General features: G+C 45.4%; 1 protein-coding gene and 1 pseudogene across 3 annotated transcripts in view; both read right to left on the bottom strand.

Annotated features, from left to right (window-relative positions):
- LOC130367881 (DBIRD complex subunit ZNF326-like) overlaps positions 1-22,365 on the bottom strand; it is a 112,089-nt gene that overhangs the window by 8,034 nt on the left and 81,690 nt on the right. For all 3 annotated transcript variants that reach the window (XM_056570838.1, XM_056570836.1, XM_056570837.1), the window contains exon 11: positions 20,833-20,928. In XM_056570838.1, coding sequence (XP_056426813.1) covers positions 20,833-20,928 — 96 coding nt within the window. The remainder of the gene's footprint in view (positions 1-20,832; positions 20,929-22,365) is intronic.
- On the bottom strand, positions 19,124-19,232 carry LOC130267885 (U2 spliceosomal RNA; annotated as a pseudogene).

Here is a 22,365-nt window from a genome sequence, read left to right as displayed (position 1 = left end):
AATACAGTACAGTACAGGTTATAAAAGAATACAGTACATGTTATAAGAGAATACAGTACAGTATAGGATATAAGATAATACAGTACAGGATATAAAATAATACAGTACAGCACAGGATAGAAGAGAATACAGTACAGGATATAAGAGAATACAGTACAGGTTATAGGAGAATACAGTACAGGTTATAAGAGAATACAGAACAGCACAGGATATAAGAGAATACAGTACAGCACAGGTTATAAGATAATACAGGACAGGATATGAGAATACAGTACAGGACAGGATATAAGAAAATACAGTACAGCACAGGATATAAAAGAATACAGTACAGCACAGGTTATAAGAGAATACAGTACAGTGCAGGTTATAAGAGAATACAGTACAGCACAGGTTATAAGAGAATACAGTACGGAATATAAGAGAAGACAGTACAGCACAGGATATAAGAGAAGACAGTACAGCACAGGATATAAGAGAATACAGTACAGCACAGGTTATAAGAGAATACAGTACAGCACAGGTTATAAGAGAATACAGTACAGCACAGGATATAAGAAAATACAGTACAGCACAGGATATAAGAGAATACAGTACAGTACATGTTATAAAAGAATACAGTACATGTTATAAGAGAATACAGTACAGGATAGGATATATGAGAATACAGTACAGGATATAAAAGAATACAGTACAGCACAGGATAGAAGAGAATACAGTACAGGCTATAGGAGAATACAGTACAGGTTATAGGAGAATACAGAACAGCACAGGATATAAGAGAATACAGTACAGCACAGGTTATAAGAGAATACAGTACAGCACAGGTTATAAGAGAATACAGTACAGCACAGGATATAAGAAAATACAGTACAGCACAGGATATAAGAGAATACAGTACAGCACAGGATATAAGAAAATACAGTACAGCACAGGATATAAGAGAATACAGTACAGTACATGTTATAAAAGAATACAGTACATGTTATAAGAGAATACAGTACAGTATAGGATATAAGAGAAAACAGTACAGGATAGAAAAGAATACAGTACAGCACAGGATAGAAGAGAATACAGTACAAGCTATAAGAGAATACAGTACAGGTTATAGGAGAATACAGTACAGGTTATAGGAGAATACAGAACAGCACAGGATATAAGAGAATACAGTACAGCACAGGTTATAAGATAATACAGTACAGTACAGGATATGAGACTACAGTACAGGATATGAGAATACAGTACAGCACAGGATATAAGAAAATACAGTACAGCACAGGATATAAGAGAATACAGTACAGTGCAGGTTATAAGAGAATACAGTACAGCACAGGATATAAGAGAATACAGTACAGCACAGGTTATAGGATAATACAGTAGAGTACAGGATATGAGAATACAGTACAGGATATGAGAATACAGTACAGGACAGGATATAAGAAAATACAGTACAGCACAGGATTTAAGAGACTACAGTACAGCACAGGTTATAGGAGAATACAGTACAGCACAGGTTATAAGAGAATACAGTACAGCACAGGATATAAGAATACAGTACAGCACAGGATATAAGAGAATACAGTACAGCACAGGATATAAGAGAATACAGTACAGCACAGGTTGTCTTCTCTTATATCCTGTACTGTACTGTATTCTCTTATAACCTGTACTGTACAGTATTCTCTTATATCCTGTACTATACTGTCTTCTCTATACTGTACTGTCTTCTCTTATAACTTGTTCTGTACTGTATTCTCTTATAACCTGTTCTGTACTGTATTCTCTTATATCCTGTACTGTACTGTATTCTCTTATAACCTGTGCTGTACTGTCTTCTCTTATATCCTGTGCTATACTGTCTTCTCTTATATCCTGTACTGTGTTGTCTTATATCCTGTGCTGTACTGTACTCTCTTTTAACCTGTGCTGTACTGTATTCTCTTATATCCTGTGCTGTACTGTATTCTCTTATATCCTGTGCTGTACTGTATTCTCTTATATCCTGTGCTGTAATGTACTCTCTTACAACCTGTGCTGTACTGTACTCTCTTATAACCTGTGCTGTACTGTACTCTCTTATAACCTGTGCTGTACTGTCTTCTCTTATATCATGTGCTGTACTGTCTTCTCTTATATCCTGTACTGTGTTGTCTTATATCCTGTGCTGTACTGTACTCTCTTATAACCTGTGCTGTACTGTATTCTCTTATATCCTGTGCTGTACTGTATTCTCTTATATCCTGTGCTGTACTGTATTCTCTTATATCCTGTGCTGTACTGTATTCTCTTATATCCTGTAATGTGTTGTCTTATATCCTGTGCTGTACTGTACTCTCTTATAACCTGTGCTGTACTGTACTCTCTTATAACCTGTGCTGTACTGTATTCTCTTATATCCTGTGCTGTACTGTATTCTCTTATATCCTGTGCTGTACTGTATTCTCTTATAACCTGTACTGTACTGTATTCTCTTATATCCTGTACTATACTGTCTTCTCTTATAACTTGTTCTGTACTGTATTCTCTTATATCCTGTACTGTATTCTCTAATAACCTGTACTGTACTGTATTCTCTTATAACCTGTACAATACTGTCTTCTCTATACTGTCTTCTCTTATAACCTGTGCTGTACTGTTTTCTCTTATATCCTGTGCTGTACTGTCTTCTCTTATATCCTGTACTGTGTTGTCTTATATCCTTTGCTGTATTGTACTCTCTTATAACCTGTGCTGTACTGTACTCTCTGTTAACCTGTGCTATACTGTATTCTCTTATATCCTGTGCTGTACTGTATTCTCTTATAACCTGTGCTGTACTGTACTCTCTTATAACCTGTGCTGTACTGTACTCTCTTATAACCTGTGCTGTACTGTACTCTCTTATAACCTGTGCTGTACTGTATTCTCTTATAACCTGTGTTGTACTGTATTCTCTCATAACATGTGCTGTACTGTATTCTCATCCTTATCCTTTAGTCTATGTTCCTATAGCAGGACAATTTATGGCCTATCTTAGTGTGAATTCTCCATATCTATTGTCTTAACTCCTGCATATTTGTGAGATTATAACCTATGTCTTCTGCTTGTGAGCTTAGACTTGCTTTGGACTTGATAAAGGGAGGAATTCCAAAAGCTTGTCTCTACAAAATTCTGTAAGTCCAATAAAAAAAGGTATTACAAGATACTGCAAAATTTTTTGATTTGCATCTACATCACTGGACTAATACGGCTACTCAAATTTACTATATTATATTTATATTATATACACACACACACCCACCACATAGCACTGGAGCTTATATGTTGTGCATGCATATTTCCAATGGACATAGTCATAACACAGTCTGAAAACAGCCTAAGGACTCAGCTATTTTTTTTTCACGTTTTAGTTTTTTCCTCCTCGCCTTCTAATAATCATAACTCTTTTATATTTTCATCCACAGACCCATATGAGGCTTGTTTTTTGCGCAAGCAGTTGTCCTTTGTAATGACATCACTCATTTTACCATAAAGTGTATGGCGCAACCCAAAAAATACTATTTGTGTGGGGAAATTGATAAAGAAAACCGCAAGTTTTGGAAGGCTTCGTTTCCACGCTGTACAATTTACAGTAAAAATGACATATTTTCTTTATTCTGTGGCAGGGATGTGGAATTCCTATCGCCTGACGCCCGGGACATGCAGTTTCGGGCGCCCGGCAGGTGAATTTTACCGGCCCTAAGCCTGGCTTCAGGCAAGCAGGGCCGAACCTGACAAGCACGGCGGCGCTCTGCAGTCTGTATGGAGCGGGCTCCCGACTCCTGTCCGCTCCATACTCTGCAGCCCCCGGCTGTTCTCAGCCGTCTCTATGGAGCGGGCTCCGGACTCCTGCCCGCTCCATACTCTGCAACCCCCGGCTGTTTTCAGTAGCCGGGGGCCGCCGCTAATAGCCAGCATGTGGCGATCGCCGCAGCTGGCTATTAACCCTTTAGATCGCCGTTGTCCAAGCTGACAGCGGCATCTAAAGGGACATGTGTATGCTCCCTGGTGGGCTAGTGGGGTTGATCACCCCCCCCCCCCGCAGAGTGATCGCAGGGGGGGGGGGCGATCCACTATAGAGGTAGCCAGCGGGCTTACCTCTTCTGCTTCCTGCTGTCCCGTGGCTCTGTCATCGATAGAGCCTGGCTGGACCAGGCTCTATCAATGAAGCGCAGAGCACACAGATCAGTTGAGTTCAATAGAACTCAATTCATCTGTATGAGGAATCTAATGATTCCTCGTAAAAGTCTAATGAAGTGAAAATAAAAGAAATAATAAAAAAAAAGACACACATTAACTCCTTTTATGTTAAAAGTTCAAATCACCCCCTTTTCCTATATAAAAACATGCAAACATAATAAAAATAAACATATTGGGTATCGCTTCGTGCGTAAATGTACGACCTATTAAAATATAACATTATGTATTCCGGATTATGTATCCCGTACAGTAAATAAATAAAAAAATACCAAACCACAGAATTGCAATTTTTATAATATCCCCAGAAAAAAAGTTAAAAAGCGATTAAATAGTCAGATCAATACCAAAATGGTACCAACACAAAAAACAGATTATGGCGTAAAAAATGAGCCCTCATACAGTCTGGTATGCGAAAAAAAAAAAAAAAGCTACAGGGGTCAAAAATGTCAATAAAAAAAAAAAAGAAAAAGTTCAGAATTTTTGAAATTTTTTTAAAGCATGACGGAAACTATACAAATCTGGTATTGCTGTAATCAGGCCGGCCTAAAGTATGAAATTAACATGTTAGCTCAACCACAAGGTAAATGGGGTAGAAAAGAAAACCACCACATCTGCTAAATTATCTTTTACCATTTCAATTTCACTTCACCGAATATATATTTTTTGGTCCAGAGAATATGTTATTGAAAAATTAAAAAGGTATCATTATAGTAGATAGTTATTAGAGACAAGCGAACTTTTCAAAAATTCGATTCGGCCGATTCGCCAAATTTTCCGAAAAAGTTTGTTTCGATCTGAATTTTTTTGTGGCAAATCTATATTAAAAAAGGCTATTTCTAGCCTACAGACAGCCTCAAAAGGGGTATAGAACACTTTGCTGTGCTCTAAAATGCATATGGAGTGTGCTGGGGTAGTGAAATAATACTGTTATTCAGAATAACATGCAGATTACCGTCATCGCTTTTAGAATCACTGCCGCAGAGCGGCACAATGACAGAGCCTGGTGGTGGCATCAGTGTGAGGAGACCATATAGTGGCTGAATGACACAGCGTTGAGGTGTTGGCAGCATGAGGACACCATATAGTGGCTGAATGGCACAGTGGAGGTGTTGGCAGCATGAGGACACCATATAGTGGCTGAATGACACAGCGTGGAGGTGTTGGCAGCATGAGGAGACCATATAGTGGCTGAATGACACAGCTTGGATGAGGCTGAAGCAAGGGGGACACCATTAAGTGGCTGAATGACATAGCGTGGAGGTGTTGGCAGCATGAGGAGACCATATAGTGGCTGAATGGCACAGCGTGGAGGTGTTGGCAGCATGAGGAGACCATATAGTGGATTAATGGCACAGCCCGGAGTTGCCAGCAGCATGAGTAGGCACTAGGCCTTCACAATCCCTTACATTAAAAGATTAATTTAGAAATTTAAACCAAAGATTTTGGATAGCTGGTTCTACCTACCATAACAAAATTTTTATTCCTAGACCCAGGCACAGCAGCGGCATCAGTAAACTATATATTGCCTGAATGACACAGCCTGGAGTTGGCTGAAGCATGAGTACATACCAGGGCTTCACAATCCCCCCCCCCCCCCAAAAAAAAAAAAAACACAACAATTTTTTAAATTTAAAATGAAGATTTTGGATAGCTAGTGCTACCTATCATAACATTTTAATTCCCAGACCCAGGCCCAGCAGCGGCATCAGTAAACCATATATTGCCTGAATGACAAAGCCTGGAGTTGGCTGATGCATGAGTACACACCAGGGCTTCACAATCTCTAAAAAAAAAAACACAAGAATTTTTGAAATTTATGAAGAAGATTTTGGATAGCGGATGCTACCTATAATAAAATTTGAATTTCCCAGACCCAGGCCCAGCAGCGGCATCAGTAAACCATATATTGCCTGAATGACACAGCCTGGAGTTGGTTGATGCATGAGGAGACCATTGAAATGTGTGATTTTTTTTTATTTGAAATTTAAATCAAAGTGTCCCGGATCCCGGCGTGTGGGTACAAAGGACCATATATAACAAGCCCCCGGAGGGCTCATGTGGCCGTGAGGTGTAGGCGCAACGTCTCCATTGGCCTGACCGGCCATTGTTTCCATGACTTTTCGCCAAGGCAAACCATGTGCAGAACAGCGTGACACCGCCGTGCCCTTCACACATGGTATGCTGAAGGGCCACTGAGACTTGTCCAAGCAGTGGAGGATTAGGACACAGTGGAGGATGTGGAGGCAGAGTCACACCCTGTCACAGGACCAACGGGCTGAAAGAATGGAGCAGGAAGCAGCATGAGTACATAAGAGGGGTTCACAACCTCTAAAATTAAAAGGTGAACGTTAAAATCTCTATTGAAGATGCATGTTAGGTAGTGCTACATCCAAAATTTAAATGGGCACTGTCATGAAATAAAAAAATTGATATGTTGTAGTACTTAAGTACTACAACATATCTCTAATATACTTTAATTAAAAAAAAGTGATTTTAAAACAGTTTAAAATCACTTTTAAATTTGGCCACTAGGGGTGGCCCTCCTAGGGGCCGAATGCATTCGGCAGTGACGTTACTAGTGAATTTCGACTCAATGAAGCCTGGCAATGAGTCGTAATTCACTCACTGCGGTGCTCGCTCCCGCCTGTCAATCAAACAGGCGGGAGCGAGCGCTGAGAACAGAAGAAGCGCGCATTGGCTCCCCTGCTCCCTGGCCTTGCACGCCGGCCCCGCCTCCCGGCATCCCGTTGCTGCTGTCCTGCCCATCGCTGCACTGTCCTGGTATGTCTGGGAGGTGGGGGGGGGTTGGGGGCAGGGGGGGTTCGGGTAGTGGGGTTCAGGGGAGGGGTAGCGGGGTTCAGGTTGCGCCACGACCATGTATTGTTTTTAACACAGGGTGCCTCCAGTTTTTCCCCACTACAACTCCCAGCATGCCCTGACAGCCAATAGATGTCAGGGCAAGCTGGGAGTTGTAGTGGTGAAACAGCTGGGGGCACCCTGTGTAGATGAACTAAGGGCGGAAGTCCCCCCCAGCAGGCATCAGTGACGTGGTGTCTGCTGGGGAAGTCTGCCTGGCATGCTACCAGGCAGACAAAACTGCATTTTTTTATATAGTAAAAAAAAAAAGATTAGGCAGGGAGGAGGTTAGGGATAGATGGGAAATAGGCAGGGACAGAGAGGGAAAAAAAAAAAGGGATGGTGGGAGCTACCCTTTAAAGGGGTACTCCACCCCTAGACATCTTATCCCCTATCCAAAGGATAGGGGATAAGATGTTAGATCGCCACGGTCCCGCTGTTGGGGAGCCCCGGGATCCCCGCTGCGGCACCCCGCCATCATTACTGCACAGAGCGAGTTCAGCGTAATGACGGGCGATACAGGGGCCGGAGCAGCATGACGTCATAACTCCGCCCCTCATGACATCACGGCCCGTCCCCTTAATGCAAGTCTATGACAGGGGGAGTGACGACCGCCACGCCCCCTCCCATAGACTTGTATTGACTGGGGCGGGCCGTGACGTCACGAGGGGCGTAGCCGTGACTAAACGATGCTCCGTCCCCTGTATTGCCCGTCATTACGTGCAGAGCGATCTCGCTCTGCGCAGTACTGATAGCGGGGTGCTGCAGCAGCGATCCCCGGGGTCCCCAGCAGCGGGACCCCGGCGATCTGATATCTTATCCCCTATCCTTTGGATAGGGGATAAGATGTCTAGGGGCGGAGTACCCCTTTAAGCATGTATTTAGCTAGTGCTAAACTTCCAAAAATTAAAGGCACAAGGCCAGAAGCATCAGTGAGGCAAGTAGTTCCTGAAAGACACAGGATAAAGCAAGATGTCACACAAGATTTTTAGCTTAAATTGTAGAGGACTTAATAGTCCTAAACGTAGGGCATACATGTGGAAAGAGGCCCTTAAAGAAAAAGCGGAGATTGTATTTTTACAGGAATCTCATTTTAAGGAAAATGCTCATCCTAACCTTACTCACAAAAATTTCCCACATGTGTACTTAGCTAACTCGGACACTAAACATGCTGGAGTGGTGATAGCATTTAGGGATACCATTAGACTAGAAGTACACAAACATATTTCAGACATTAATGGGAGATATTTGCTCAATAAACAACAAAAAATTTACATTAGCTAACATATATGCCCCTCTTACTAGACAAGAACATTTCCTTAATAAACTACTGAAGAAAATTGATTAAAAAAAAGTAGGTACATTAGTGATAGGAGGCGACTTTAATGCGATCGCTGACATTACCATAGACACCACAAACACTACCCCAGGTCACAGGACTGAACTCTCTGACTGGTTGCATAATAATAACCTCTGCGGTGTATGGAGGTGTCTACATAGCACAGAGAGGGACTACACTTTTTACTCCAGTTCCCATAACACATACACAAGACTGGACATGTTTTTAGTTCATAGCGACCAAATATAAGAGACATCTCAATGTGATATAGGCCAGATTACATGGACTGACCATGCCCCTTTGACTTTGCATATAGCTTCTCGAATTGGTATGCCGGGCAATTTCCAATGGAAGCTTGATCCCTTTTTCATGTCCAAAGCGGAATACAAACAAAAAATTAAAACAGACATAGATGAGTTTTTTGCTTTAAACTCACATCTACTTTTAATCCGACCATTTTATGGGCTTCTCACAAAGCCTACATTAGAGGTATGCTCATTCAACAAGCCTCTAGGAACAGAAAGAAAAAGCTTAAGGAATCACAACAACTTCTACAGGAAATAGCTTCTTTAGAAAAACACCACAAGAAATTTAAATATTTACTTACTTTGCAGACACTTAGGGAAAAAAGGACATTGCTATGTAATCTTCTTTCTGACGAATTTGATAGACATTTCAGGAAACTACAATGCAATGGATTCACCAACTGAACAAGCCCACTAGGCTTACAGCCTTACTTGCCAAAGGCCCTAGAGGGAAATGTAGAGTACCCTATCTAATAAATAGTAGGGATAACACGAAGATTACACATCCCAAACATATCGCTAACGAAATAGACAACTTCTATAAAACACTGTATAATCTAAAAGATGACTCTAGTACATTTCAACCAAAAATTGAAGATATAGATAAGTACTTGTCTTCTAGTGCTCTTCCTAAATTAAATCCGGAAGACATTTCTGATCTTAAAAGGCCAATTACTATTGAGGAGGTTGAACATGTCATAAAACATCTGAAACTTAGAAAAGCCCCTGGTCCAGAAGGGTAGTCAGCAGAATACTATAGTGCATATATAGACATATTATCACCCCATTTATGCAATATGTTTAATCAAGCAGCCACCACAGGATAATTTTCACATGACATGTTAGCCGCAAACATTATCACGCCACCAAAACCAGGCAAGGATCCAACTACACCGGCTAATTTTCGTCCCATTTCCCTGATAAATATAGACATGAAGATTTATGCAAAAATTTTGGCCAATCGCATACAACAAATGCTTCCAAATTTACTTCACCCCGATCAAGTAGGGTTTACTCCCGGACGTCAAGCTTGTGATGGTACAAGGAGAGTGATTAATCTCATATCATGGGCTAGGAGCCGTAGAGTGCCTTCTCTGCTCTTATCTCTAGATGCAGAGAAGGCATTCGACAGGGTCAACTGGTTGTATATGAGGAGGGTCCTTTATCATAATGGCTTTCCAGAAGAATTCATCTCATCAGTTTTTGCCCTATATGCGTCCCCATCAGCCAGAGTGTTTCTAAATAACCACTTCTCTGACCCCTTTTCTATATCTAAAGGAACGAGGCAAGGATTTCCTCTTTCCCCACTCTTGTTCGTATTAGCTATAGAACCCTTGGCCATCCATAAAAATTAGACATAATACCAATATTTCCGGATTAGCCCCTTCACATGGAAACAATAAAATTAGTTTGTTTGCAGATGACATCCTGCCAATGCTTTCTACTCCACAACAATCCCTCTTAGAAATATCTCTGGAACTACAGGTTTATAGTAGAATATCATATTATAAAGTTAACATAACATAAAGTCTAATATACTAAAGATCTGGCTGACAAAAAACATTGCTACACAAATTCAACATTCATTCCCATATAAGTGGGAAAAATCATCCCTACCTTATTTAGGAATTAATCTAACAGTAGACATGAATAACTTGATCCCTGAGAACTTCCATAACCTATACACCTCAATACAAAAAGATTTAGCTTCATTCGGTAAATTTTATTGGAGCTGGTTTGGGAGGATTAGTGTTTACAAAATGTTCATACTGCCAAAACTTTTGTATCTTATGCGGACGATCCCTCTAGCATTGCCCAAGAGTCTATTGACAAAACTTTGCAGACAAATGTCAGACTTTGTTTGGCAAAAGTCTCGGCCCAGAATATCCGCAGAACTAATGACAAAAAGACCTGAAAATGGAGGTGCTGGTCTCCCCAACTTGTCAGCTTACTCACAGGCCACCATGCTGAAACAATCACTAGAATGGCTGAAGCCTTTAGCTGACAGGAAACCTTGGGTACTCCTGGAGGGATCGTTGTGCGGTATACAGGATTGGAAAACTTTACTAATTAATTCCCATAAAATTAACAAATCCACTCTTAGATTGAACAAAATGGTTTCAGACAATATTAAGGTATGGAACATTAGGCCTAACAGCAGCTCCGATTCCGCCAGTAATACACTTGTCAATTTGACCTTGCCATCTGTCAGGCATTTCACTACGATTTCTAACCTTGACATATGGGTAGAGAAAGAAATTACTTTATTGACCCACTTATACAAAGATGATAAGCTTTTATCCTTTGCGGAATTACAAAATACACATCATTTACCGGACTCTGAGAGGAAAACATATGATATTATTGTTAAGCACCTTAAGAAATTCCCTAAACCTAATGTGCTAATACCTCAAAATCTGACCAACTTGATGGGCCTATCCTCCGACTCCATTTCCAAATTAACAACTAGACCAATTTACCAGTTTTGCAATAATGATATATACATAAATAATAGTCCACAACACTCCAAGTGGGAAAAAGAATTAAACATTATTATTTCTAATTACGAATAGGCTCAAGCTTATCTGACATTAAAGAAGGCTACATCTTGTATTGGACACAAGGATCAATTTTTCAAAATGACATCCAAATGGTATCACACCCCTGCTAAGCTTCATTCTATGATACCCACTTGCTCCCAGTTATGCTGGTGAGGATGTGGGCAGGTAGGCACTATTTGCCATGTCTTTTGGACATGTCCTACGCTACATAACTTGAAAAAGGGCATTGATGAGTTAATAAAACTAATATCAAGTAAATCAGTTTCTTTGTCTAGCAAACTAACACTTTTAAATATAGGCCTGCATGCTGTAGATGTTAGATTCAGGACACCTATCTGCCACATTTTAATAGCTTACAGGACACACATTGCAGCCGGGTGGAAGACTCCATCTGTACCGGCTACTGCTGACATTATTGACGCTGTCAAGACCAACTGTTTCTACGAAGCAACGTACACATGGAAGTTGAATACCAGAGCCGACTGCGAGTCTAGATGGTGCAGCTGGACGAAACATTATCCACAGTCCTAACTATTGCACGTTTCACACTTAAATGGTGTTACTTGTTCCAGTGTTCATAGTACTGTTTTGGTGTGTAGACTATACCAAGGGCTACGTACACATGTACATAGGTCATTACATGATGTATGGTATATTCTCCACATACTTTATATGGCTGCCTGTGGCGAGAGAGGGGAGGACTGCGGGATCCTGCATAAATTTACTTGCTGATGGACTACTTCAGGTATAGTAAAGTTATTAGTTATCTGTTCATTTAATTAATGGTAAATCTTATAGATTTTTCCAACACATTCCGGATATGCTTATACAATATCCGATGGATCTGATTAATTTTTTTTTTTTTTAAAGAAGTGCATCTAAACTGAGTGATCATTTCTAATGAATTTGTATGATTCTGTTCTATTTATTTCTGTATTGTTCTTTTGCCCGTGTTTGTTATCTATTGGCCAATTCTGTTTTGTGAAACAGGGCGAGTCAGGAGCAGGCATTCGCAGTACCCAAGAGGGTTTCATAACCCCTTACATTTAAAGATCAATGTTGAAATTCGCATTAAGCATGTATTTAGCTACTGCTAAACTTCCAAAAATTAAAAGGCACAAGGCCAGAAGCATCAGTGAGGCAAGTAGTTCCTGAAAGAAACAGGATGAGTCAGGAACAGGCATTCACAGTACCCAAGAGGCTTTCATAAACCTAATTGATAACCCAAGAGGGTTTCATAACCATAATTGTGAAGTGTTGGTGTAGCAGCATGGTCAATCTACTCTGAGGCATCTGGCATTGGTGGCTGGAAATCCTGGCTGATCCATCCCTGATTCAACCTCACAAAAGGCCAGTCTTTCCACATTTTTCGTGGACAGACGAGTTCGCCTTGGGGTGGAACACCCGCTCTGATGGCACACTACTGGCCGGGCGGGACAGCTTTTCCAGGGCAAACTCTGCTAGTTGCGGCCATAAATCAAGTTTGGCTGCCCAGAAGTCCAGCAGATCTTCAATGTTTGTTGGCATGGCCATGTCAAGGTATGCCACCACCTGCTGGTTCAGGTCCTGCTCCATGTCTACCTGCTGCTGATAAGTTGCTTCACTATGCGGGTAAAGAAAGCTACTCATCAGTGACTGTAGACTCAGGCTGCTGCTGATGGAGCTGGTACTGCTCCTGCCACCCCTCCCCTCTCAAGCAGCCATGGCGGTGGAAGGTGAGCGCAGAGGGCCCCCTGAGTCAGACCTGTGAGTGGATGGACCATGTCGCCGATAGGCATCAGCCAACTGACTATGTAGGATCTCTCTGTAGTAGGTCAGTTTGTCCTCCCTCTCAGTGGGTGTAAAAAAGGCCCCCATTCTGGGACGGTAGCGAGGGTCTAATAAGGTGGAGATCCAGAAGTCATTCCGCTGACGAATTTTGACAATTCGGGCGTCACTATGCAAGCAACTGAGCATGCATCGTGCCATTTGCGCCAGTGACTCGGAGGGACTACCTGCCTCCATCTCCACTGCATACTGCCACGATGTGTCTGGGTCCTCTGTCTCACCTTTCTTATAACCCTCTAGCTCCTCTGGCTGCTCCTGCTCCTCCTCTCCTGTCTGATGATTGGAAACACCGGCCATCTCATCCAACCTAAACTGTGCTCCACTCTGCCCCTCATCCTCCTCCTCCAGTTCAGACCCCACAGGGCTCATGTAGCCTTGAGATGTAGGCACAACGTCTACATTGACGTGACCAGCCATCGTTTCAATCATTTGTTGTAGGAAATATGGGAGAGGAATTACGTTGTTCATGCCGTAATCCAGGCGACTTACAAATAATGTGGCTTCCTCAAAGGGCCTCAGCAAATGGCAGGTGTCACGTATGAGCTGCCACTGGTTCACACTGAAGTTACACAGGGAATACTCCTATAAGACTATGTTGTGGGATACTGTTCTGACGCTGCAGCTCAAGGAGGGTGTGCTTTGCGGTGTACGAGTGTCTGAAGTGCTTGCACAGTTTCCTTGCCATTGTCAGGATGTTTTGCAAATGGGGTGAAGACTTCAGGAAGTGATTGACAACCAGATTCAACACGTGTGCCATACAGGGCGCATGTTTCACACTTCCTTGTCGCAGCGCGGACATGATGTTCTTCCCGTTGTCGGTCACCATGGTTCCCATTTCCAGATTTCGTGGAGTAAGCCATATTCTGATTTCTTGACGAATGAATTTTAGCAGTTCCACCCCTGTGTGACTCCATTCGCCAAGGCAAACCATGTGAAGAACAGCGTGACACCGCCGTGCCCTACACACATGGTGCGATGAAGGGCCACCGAGATTTGTACGTGCAGTGGAGGATGAGGAGGCGGAGTCGCACACTGTCACAGGACCAACTGCCTGAGAGCTAGGGCATGGAGGAGGAAGTGGTGTGACCTGTCCAAGTTGCTGTTGTGGCTGTGCAGGAACCCCATTTACCCAGTGGGCCGTAAAAGACATGTATTGTCCCTGCCAGTAGTTACAGCTCCACACGTCGGCGCTGCCGTGCACTTTTGAACACACCGACAGGCTCAAGGACTGGTCCACCTTCTCTTGTACAAACTTATGCAGGGCAGCTACTGCCTTATTCGCAAAGAAATGATGGCTTGGGACTCTCCACCTCGGCTCGGCACAAGCCACCAATTCTCTGAAAGGTGCAGAGTCCACCACTTAAAAAGGGCGCCGTTGGATGAGTGGGCGCATACTGTTGTCTCTTGCACATGGCTTCGCCGATGGATTGTTGGCAGAATGGCTACGTGAACCTCCTCCGGATGCCTGATGAAAAACTGCCACACCGCCGAGTAGCTGTTTTCCCACCTACAGTCCGCACTAATTGACTGCTACTGGCGCCATCTCCAGGAACCCCTGTTCTACTACCTCTCGGGAAGGTTCCCCAACAGTGTCTGCTTCAGGACCCTGAACCCTGGCAACCCCGCCTCCCACGTCACTCTCCGCATCACTAATTGGCCGCCTAGCGGAGCAAGTGGCGCATGTCTCCTCCCCTTCGTGGCTGGGCAGTAGCTGCTGACTGTCCTCTATTAGATCGTCTTCAGTGAATAGTGGAGCTGAACCCACAGCATAAGATACTTCTCTAGGAGAGGGAACAGCATAGGACAAAAGGAATGGGAGGACAGGGACTGCTCCCGGGCCATGCCAACTGAGGGTTGTGTCTGAGGAACCCCCCGACTGTTGACCCCCCTCAGATGTCACTTGTGATGAAGTGGATGAGCGTGTTAACCAGTCGACGACGGCAGATGGGTTGCTGGTCGAGACACGACCGCTGGCTGATAACGGGAGCTCAGGCCTCTCGCTTCGACTCCTGCTGCCACCTCTGCCTGAAGTATTTAGGCCTCTGCCACTCCTCTGTGCACGTCCTGGCACTTCTCTGCCTGACATACTTAGTGCGTATATGAGAGTATTACAATACGCTTCACTACTCTTTAACCCCTTAAGGACCAGCCAAAATAAACCTGTACACCCCTGAAAGACCAGGCCTGTTTTTTCAAATCGGGGATGTCTGTCTTTATTAGAGAATAACTCTGGTAACGTTTTGCCAATCATGATAATTCTGACAGTGTTTTTTTGTCACAAGTTGTCCTTCATGTACATGGTAAAATTAAGCCGATATCATTTGTAGTTTTTTTTTTTACAATGCAAAAAATCATGACATTTTTTAAAAAATTACTATTTTTTGCTATTTTAACACTAATAGGTTGGAGAGAGAGTGACAGGAAGGCGGCAGCTGAACACGCCCAGCAGAGGGAAAGACCTTCAGAAGGTGGAACTAGAAGCCGCCGGAAAAGGAGAAGAGAGAGACAAACAAGATCCATGTCCAGGCCCGAACGCAGAGCAATCCGGCCCAGAAGAAGACTAGGGCAGGAGCACATTGCTGACCGATCGGATCAAGAATCCTGGACACCAATCACAGTCCCAAGGCCACTCTGCCAAAGGCCTGGGAAACCCTGGAACAGTCGTCACAAGAACCAGAGGATCCTAGATCCGGGAATAAGTTGAGGGACCGCGGGGTCCCACACCAGAAGCGGGTAAGCAAACCCAAGCCGGGGCGAAACGCTCCAGGTGAAGAGCCCCTAGGCCGAAAAAATTAATAGGGAAACCATCTCGGAGACCGAGCTGTGTAACCCTCACCTGGAGGATAGCACAACGCAAAGAAGCCCAAGCAGAACATCAAGGGAGAGGGTCCTGAACAAGTCTGGGACCACCATGACAGAATTGTCATACCCTTTTTGACGGATGAGGAAATTATACTAGTGGTAACACCGTTTAAAGACTCGGAATGGTATCTGAGGAAGTCCATAGCAGGTACTTTGGGACGCCTCGGGCTTCCTTCTTGATAGTCGGTGGAAGCACTATTTCTATTTTATTTTTATTTTCTTATGTAAAAACCGTGTTTCGTGGTGGGGTGACCTCATGCCTCATGGTGATTTCTAACATAACTACTATACATTGTTTGTTGTTTTATGGATTTACCTGTAGTATCCCTAATGTGCTGACAGAGGGGGGGGGGGAGAGTTGGGGGGGATGGCAAGATAATTGGGAGTTAGTCCATTACTGTCTGTACTGCTTCACTATAAGTTTGTCATTGTTTGTATTCCTTGAACCATCAGGAGAGGCCCTCCTGTCTTTGTTGGATTTGTGAAAATTGTAAATAAAGAAACAAATTTACAAAAAAAATAAAAAAAGCAGTCCCTGGGGTGGGAAAATCAACCGTCAGAGAAGGCAACAGCAGTCCAGAGACTGAACTATACTCAATTGCACAGGAATGTGGAAGAGGTCCAGGAGGAAACTGGAAACCCACCATCTGGAAACCTCCACAAAACATGAGGGGAGAGCTAGGACCCGAAAAGGAAGGAACCAAGCAAGGACGGAGGTCCAACCTCTAACAAAATGCGACAAGAAACAGTCGCCTCGGAGGCCTGCCAGCCAGACACCCCCTGGCCTGAAAGAGCAAACCACACCTCAGAAGAAAAGACATAAGGTGCAGGTCCACAAAGGCCTGGCCTAAACGTGGAAGAGAGAGCGACAAGAGAACTCCAATTCAGGCGTTCCACATAGCAAACGAACATGGCGAGGAAACTCCAGCTGCCAGAAGAGAAGCGTGCTGGACAGGCCCAAAGGAAGAGCCCTGATAGGAGGCCAGCTGCAACTACAGGAGCGAGGCAGAGGAGAGAGAGAGAGTGACAGGAAGGCGGCAGCTGAACACGCCCAGCAGAGGGAAAGACCTTCAGAAGGTGGAACTAGAAGCCGCCGGAAAAGGAGAAGAGAGAGACAAACAAGATCCATGTCCAGGCCCGAACGCAGAGCAATCCGGCCCAGAAGAAGACTAGGGCAGGAGCACATTGCTGACCGATCGGATCAAGAATCCTGGACACCAATCACAGTCCCAAGGCCACTCTGCCAAAGGCCTGGGAAACCCTGGAACAGTCGTCACAAGAACCAGAGGATCCTAGATCCGGGAATAAGTTGAGGGACCGCGGGGTCCCACACCAGAAGCGGGTAAGCAAACCCAAGCCGGGGCGAAACGCTCCAGATGAAGAGCCCCTAGGCTGAAAAAATTAATAGGGAAACCACCTCGGAGACCGAGCTGTGTAACCGTCACCTGGAGGATAGCACAACACAAAGAAGCCCAAGCAGAACATCAAGAGAGAGGGTCCTGAACAAGTCTGGGACCACCATGACAGAATTGGCATACCCTATGAGGGAACGGCAGGCAGAGCAACAGGCAACGCTAACACAGAGATCACTGCGCAGCCCAAGCACCCTCAGATACAAGGGACGAGAGGCTAGACAAGGCCGAACAAGCATCAGATCCCAGCAGTCAGAACGGACTGGATGACTCCAAGGAGACACAGCCCAGAAGGCAAGGCACAGAGAGGGAGACAGAAGGGACCCAGCTCCGGTGTCAGTCCAGCCAAAGCAAAAAGGCGTATAAACAGAAGACATGATCTGGGCACAGGAGGTCACCCAGCAGACTGTCATCTAGGCACAGAGCAACTGACACCCACCCCGAAAGAGGATGGACATGCCGCATTGAGACTGATGCAGAAACCGCACAAGGATTGCCCGGATGTCGTCTAAGCAAGTTACCAGTAGCAGGATACTAGAACCGCCGCCGCAAAAGAGGCAATCACTGCATAGGCTTATGGCCAGGACAAGAGCAGACACCACTGTACACCCATGGGAAAACACCTGGCAGCGATAAAGTGGTCGCTGCTGCTGGCAAAGGTGGTACATTGCACCTGGAAGGACAGTTATGGGACACCTGCCACAGGTAGTGGGGGACCGGAATCTCAGCTGCAGTGTGGCAGACCGCACTCTCCCCCGGACGTCATAAAGAGTGCTCAGCACACGCAGGATCACCCCATCAGCAACTCCCACGTGCAGTGGGGTACCAGAACTGCCAGTGCGGATGTGACAGACATCACGCTGTCTATGGGAGTTGCAGAGGGTCCATCTGAATCGGTCCACTCACACATATAGTGGGGAACCGGAACCGCAGCCACGGATGCGGCAGGCGTCAAGTATTCCCTAGGAGTCGTAGAGGGTCCATTGTACGTTGCAACTCCCACTTACAGTGGAGTGCCGTAACTGCAAACGCGGATGTGATAAACATCATGCCATCCATGGGCTTCACAGAGTGTCCATCCTACATCGGCCACTCACCCGTATAGTGGAGCACCGGAACTGCAGCCGCAAATGCGGCAGGCGTCATGTACTCCCTAGGAGTCATAGAGGATCCACTGCACATCGGTCAACTGTCACTCACAGTGGAGTGCTGGAACTGCAAACGCAGATGTGGTATACAACACACTGTCCATGGGCTTCATAGAAGGTTCGTTCTACATTAGTCCACTCACACACAGTTGGGTACCGTAACTGGAGGCGCGGATGCGTCAGGCGTCACGTACTCCCTAGGAGGGTGTCCAGTGTACATCGATCTACTCTTACTCACAGTGGAGTGCCGGAACAGCAGCTGTGGGAGATTAACACTGGACTAGCCTATGGAAGGCTGCAGTCGCCCATGCCATGTCACCCCGCTCAGGTACCTCGCACAGGTAGAGTGGAGATCGGAACTTCAGGCACAGTAGACCTGGCACTGATGACCGGTGGTGAAGGAAACAAACAGGTGCTGTCAGGTTTCCTGGAATTCACCAAGGAATGATAAGGGTAGCATGGCGAGCCATGCCTGTGACTATCCCTAGGTCTGGACCACTGACAAAATCCCACACCCCAGCAAAATGACCATCAGGTCGCCATGGAAAATAGGCCAGGGCCCAAAACCATCCCTCAGAAAAACAGGGCTAGGAAAGCACATGGCTGCAGACCGCACTCAATATAATATATAGTCCCCAGATAGGGGACATATCTGATAATAAACTGATTAGAACAGATACGACACCTGATCTTAGCCGAAAAGCGATCAGAATGCCCTCAAGGCAGGAGGGGGGGGATGAGAGTCCCAGGCAACCCTAGGCCACAGAACCGAACAGGGGGTCTGAGGGAGGTACTGCTAAAGTGACAGGAGCAGGAGAAGAGCCATGAAAGAAATATGCAACTGTAATAACTATGTGTGACCACTAGAGGGGGGCCTAACACAGGAGATAAAACAGTGCGTACAATGTTGCGCCCCTGAGAAGTTTTTTTTAAATATGCAGACCGCGCAGCCCTCAGAGAAAGGGCACGCTGGTGAAGACACGCCCCCAGGTGCCGCCAAAGACGGCCTGCAGTAAGGAAGAAGCCAGGGGCTAAATTCATAGAGCACCTGCGGGCCGCCGGGAATCGCAGCACGCTGGACACTGTGCCTTCACGGCAGCCGTTCAAGAAAACAGGCCGGGGACCGAACGGGGTCTTGGCGCACGATCGGACGCCGGCAGCCGAGAAGAGAAGGAACGCTGCAAAAACGTCTCCCAAACAGCCGCCCCACGGACCAGGCCGGAGACTGAATGCCTGGTGCATCCGGCCCATCCCCACTGCTGCACTGCCCAGCCACGGACCGGAGATCCGCTCCCATCACTGCTGCACTTCCTTGAAATGCCGCCAGGCACTAAGCCTGGCCGCTATACTGGTACCAAGGGGGGAAGGAGACCGGAGTGTTAAGACTCCCGGCCAGCCAGCTAGCTGACAGGGATCGCGGCAGCCACGTGGGGGGAGCGGAGCTGAGGGAAAAATGTCCATAGCTGAGAGGAACTGGGGAAACTATGTCCATAGCTGAGCTAAGTGACCGGATGAGGGAGAGACAGGATACCGGACTGACCCCTACAGGTATGGCGCTGGGGTCATGAGGGGTCTTCACCAGAGCAGCCACCAGCAATGGCGGCTGAGAAGCTGGGCACAGTGTATAGGACCCCAAGAAGGTAAAGGAGGGGGGAATGTAGTGCATACTCACCAGCAGACCTAATCTTTCTATACTTACCATGAAGTCTTCGGCCAGCTAAAAACCGCGCTGCATCACGCCAAGCTGCCATAGTGAGGCGGGCCGGGGCAAGTGGAAGACCCGGACCCAGGGTACTACCGCCAGGTGCTGGCCGTTGGCGAGAAGGGGTTAACGGCCCATACTCTATGCACCATGCCCCTTCCTCGCATGTGGGAGATCAGGTAGCGCAATGCTCCTGTCACCCAACCTAGAAATATAACAAAGAGAAGAAACTTTAACTTAAAATCCCTAGCTAGAAAATAATAAAACAGAAAAGACCAGGTCTGGAGAGCTCCAGACCTGTGTCTGCCTCCTACTAACAATAAGCTAAAACTGATTAGCTCAGGTGCCTGTAGATGGGTATATTCTGCTGGGAGGAACAGACTTTTTTTGCCTAGTGTCAGTCTCCTAGTGGACATCAGCATAATACCCATGGTCTCTGTGTTCTCCAATAAGGCGACTGAGAAATACTTTTTTACCCCACTGTTTCAGCAAGCAGAGATCTTAAAACTGGTGTGAGGATTTGATAGGGTATATTAAACATAACAATTCATTATACAGGAATATAACTTTAGGCATATTATTGAGAAAACCCGTAAGGTGCATACTTTTTTGTACTGCTCCAGTTTTTGCAGGTTTTGCTTGCCCTGCAGGAAACGCAATGAAGTTCTAAATGCATGGGCTTTGGATATTTCCATCATGTTCTAGAAAAGACAGACGAAAGACAAGTCAGTGAGCATTCAATACATTGTTTGTCGGGGCTAAAGTTTGACATTTAATTCTATGCAGCTTCAATTCATAATAACTCTTTGCAGAGCTCCAGATCACATGCTTCCCTTCACACAACTGTCACCAATAGGTACATACTTATTTATATAAAATATCTCCCAATCAACTCACTGCACCTTAATGGTGGCCCTATACGTCCAGCCATTAACTACAAGAAAAAGAAGATTTTTTTGTTCTTACCATAAAATCCTTTTCTCGGAGGATCCATTGGGGGACACAGACCTTGGGTATATGCTGTTGTTGCTAGGAGACTTGACACTATGGTAACCAAAAAAAGTCGTCCCCTCCCAGCAGGATATACCCACCTACAGAGCCTGAGCTAATCAGTTTAGTCCCAGAGCAGTAGGAGAGGACCAGAAGGCAGAAAACCAAGAACCATTCGAGGTAACAACAGAAAAAAAAAATTACTGAACGCACCCTCGGACAGGTAACCAAACCAGGAACACCAATAGAAAGGGCGGGAGATGTGTCCCCCAATGGATCCTCCGAGAAAAGGATTTTATGGCAAGAACAAAAAATCTCCTTTTCTCTATAGGCTCCATTGGGGGACACAGACCTTAGGACGTACCAAAGCTGTCCCTAGGGTGGGCACAGAAACCAGTCAGGGGGCAGGCTGGACCACAGCCGCCTGCAACACCTTAAGGCCCAGACTAGCATCAGCGGATGCAAAGGTATGAACCTGGCAGAATTTTGTAAATGGGTGTCCTTTGAAGCAGGTTGTCCCTTACGGCGACCGTCCGTAAGAACAAAAAAGGAGTCACACTGACGAAAGGAAGAAGTGATAGAAAGGTAGGTTCGTATAGCCTGCACCACATCCAGTTTATGGAGGAAACGCTCCTTGGGATGAGATTGATTGGGGCAAAAGGACGGGAGGACGATGTCCTCATTTAGGTGGAAAGCGTAAACCACCTTAGGTAAGAAGGATGGAACCGGATGAAAAACAACCTTGTCCTGATGGATGATCAGGAAGGGAGAGAGGCAGGAGGAGAGCCGCCAGTTCCCGAAACCCTCCTAATAGAGGTAATTGCGATAAGGAACGCCACCTTCCAGGAAAGGAGAAGAAGGGAAACCTCCCTGAGAGGTTCGAAGGGAGTGCCCTGCAGGACACCAAGAACCATGTTCAGATCCCAAGGGGGTGTAGGGGACCTGTAAGGAGGGGCTGCGTGGGCCACTCCCTGAAGGAAAGTCCGAACATGAGAATCGGACGCTAGAGGGCGTAGGAAGTGAATGGAAAGAGCTGAAACCTGACCCTTAAGGGAGCTGAGAGCTAACCATTATTCCAGCCCCGACTGCAAAAAGGAAAGGAGTCGGGGGAGGGAGAGCACAACTGGAGAAAAAGAGTGACTGAGATT

Source organism: Hyla sarda, chromosome 4 (assembly GCF_029499605.1).
Source record: "Hyla sarda isolate aHylSar1 chromosome 4, aHylSar1.hap1, whole genome shotgun sequence".
Lineage (NCBI taxonomy): Eukaryota > Metazoa > Chordata > Amphibia > Anura > Hylidae > Hyla > Hyla sarda.
Note: the sequence above shows the minus strand (reverse complement) of the source record. Positions and strands in the feature narration are given on the sequence as shown.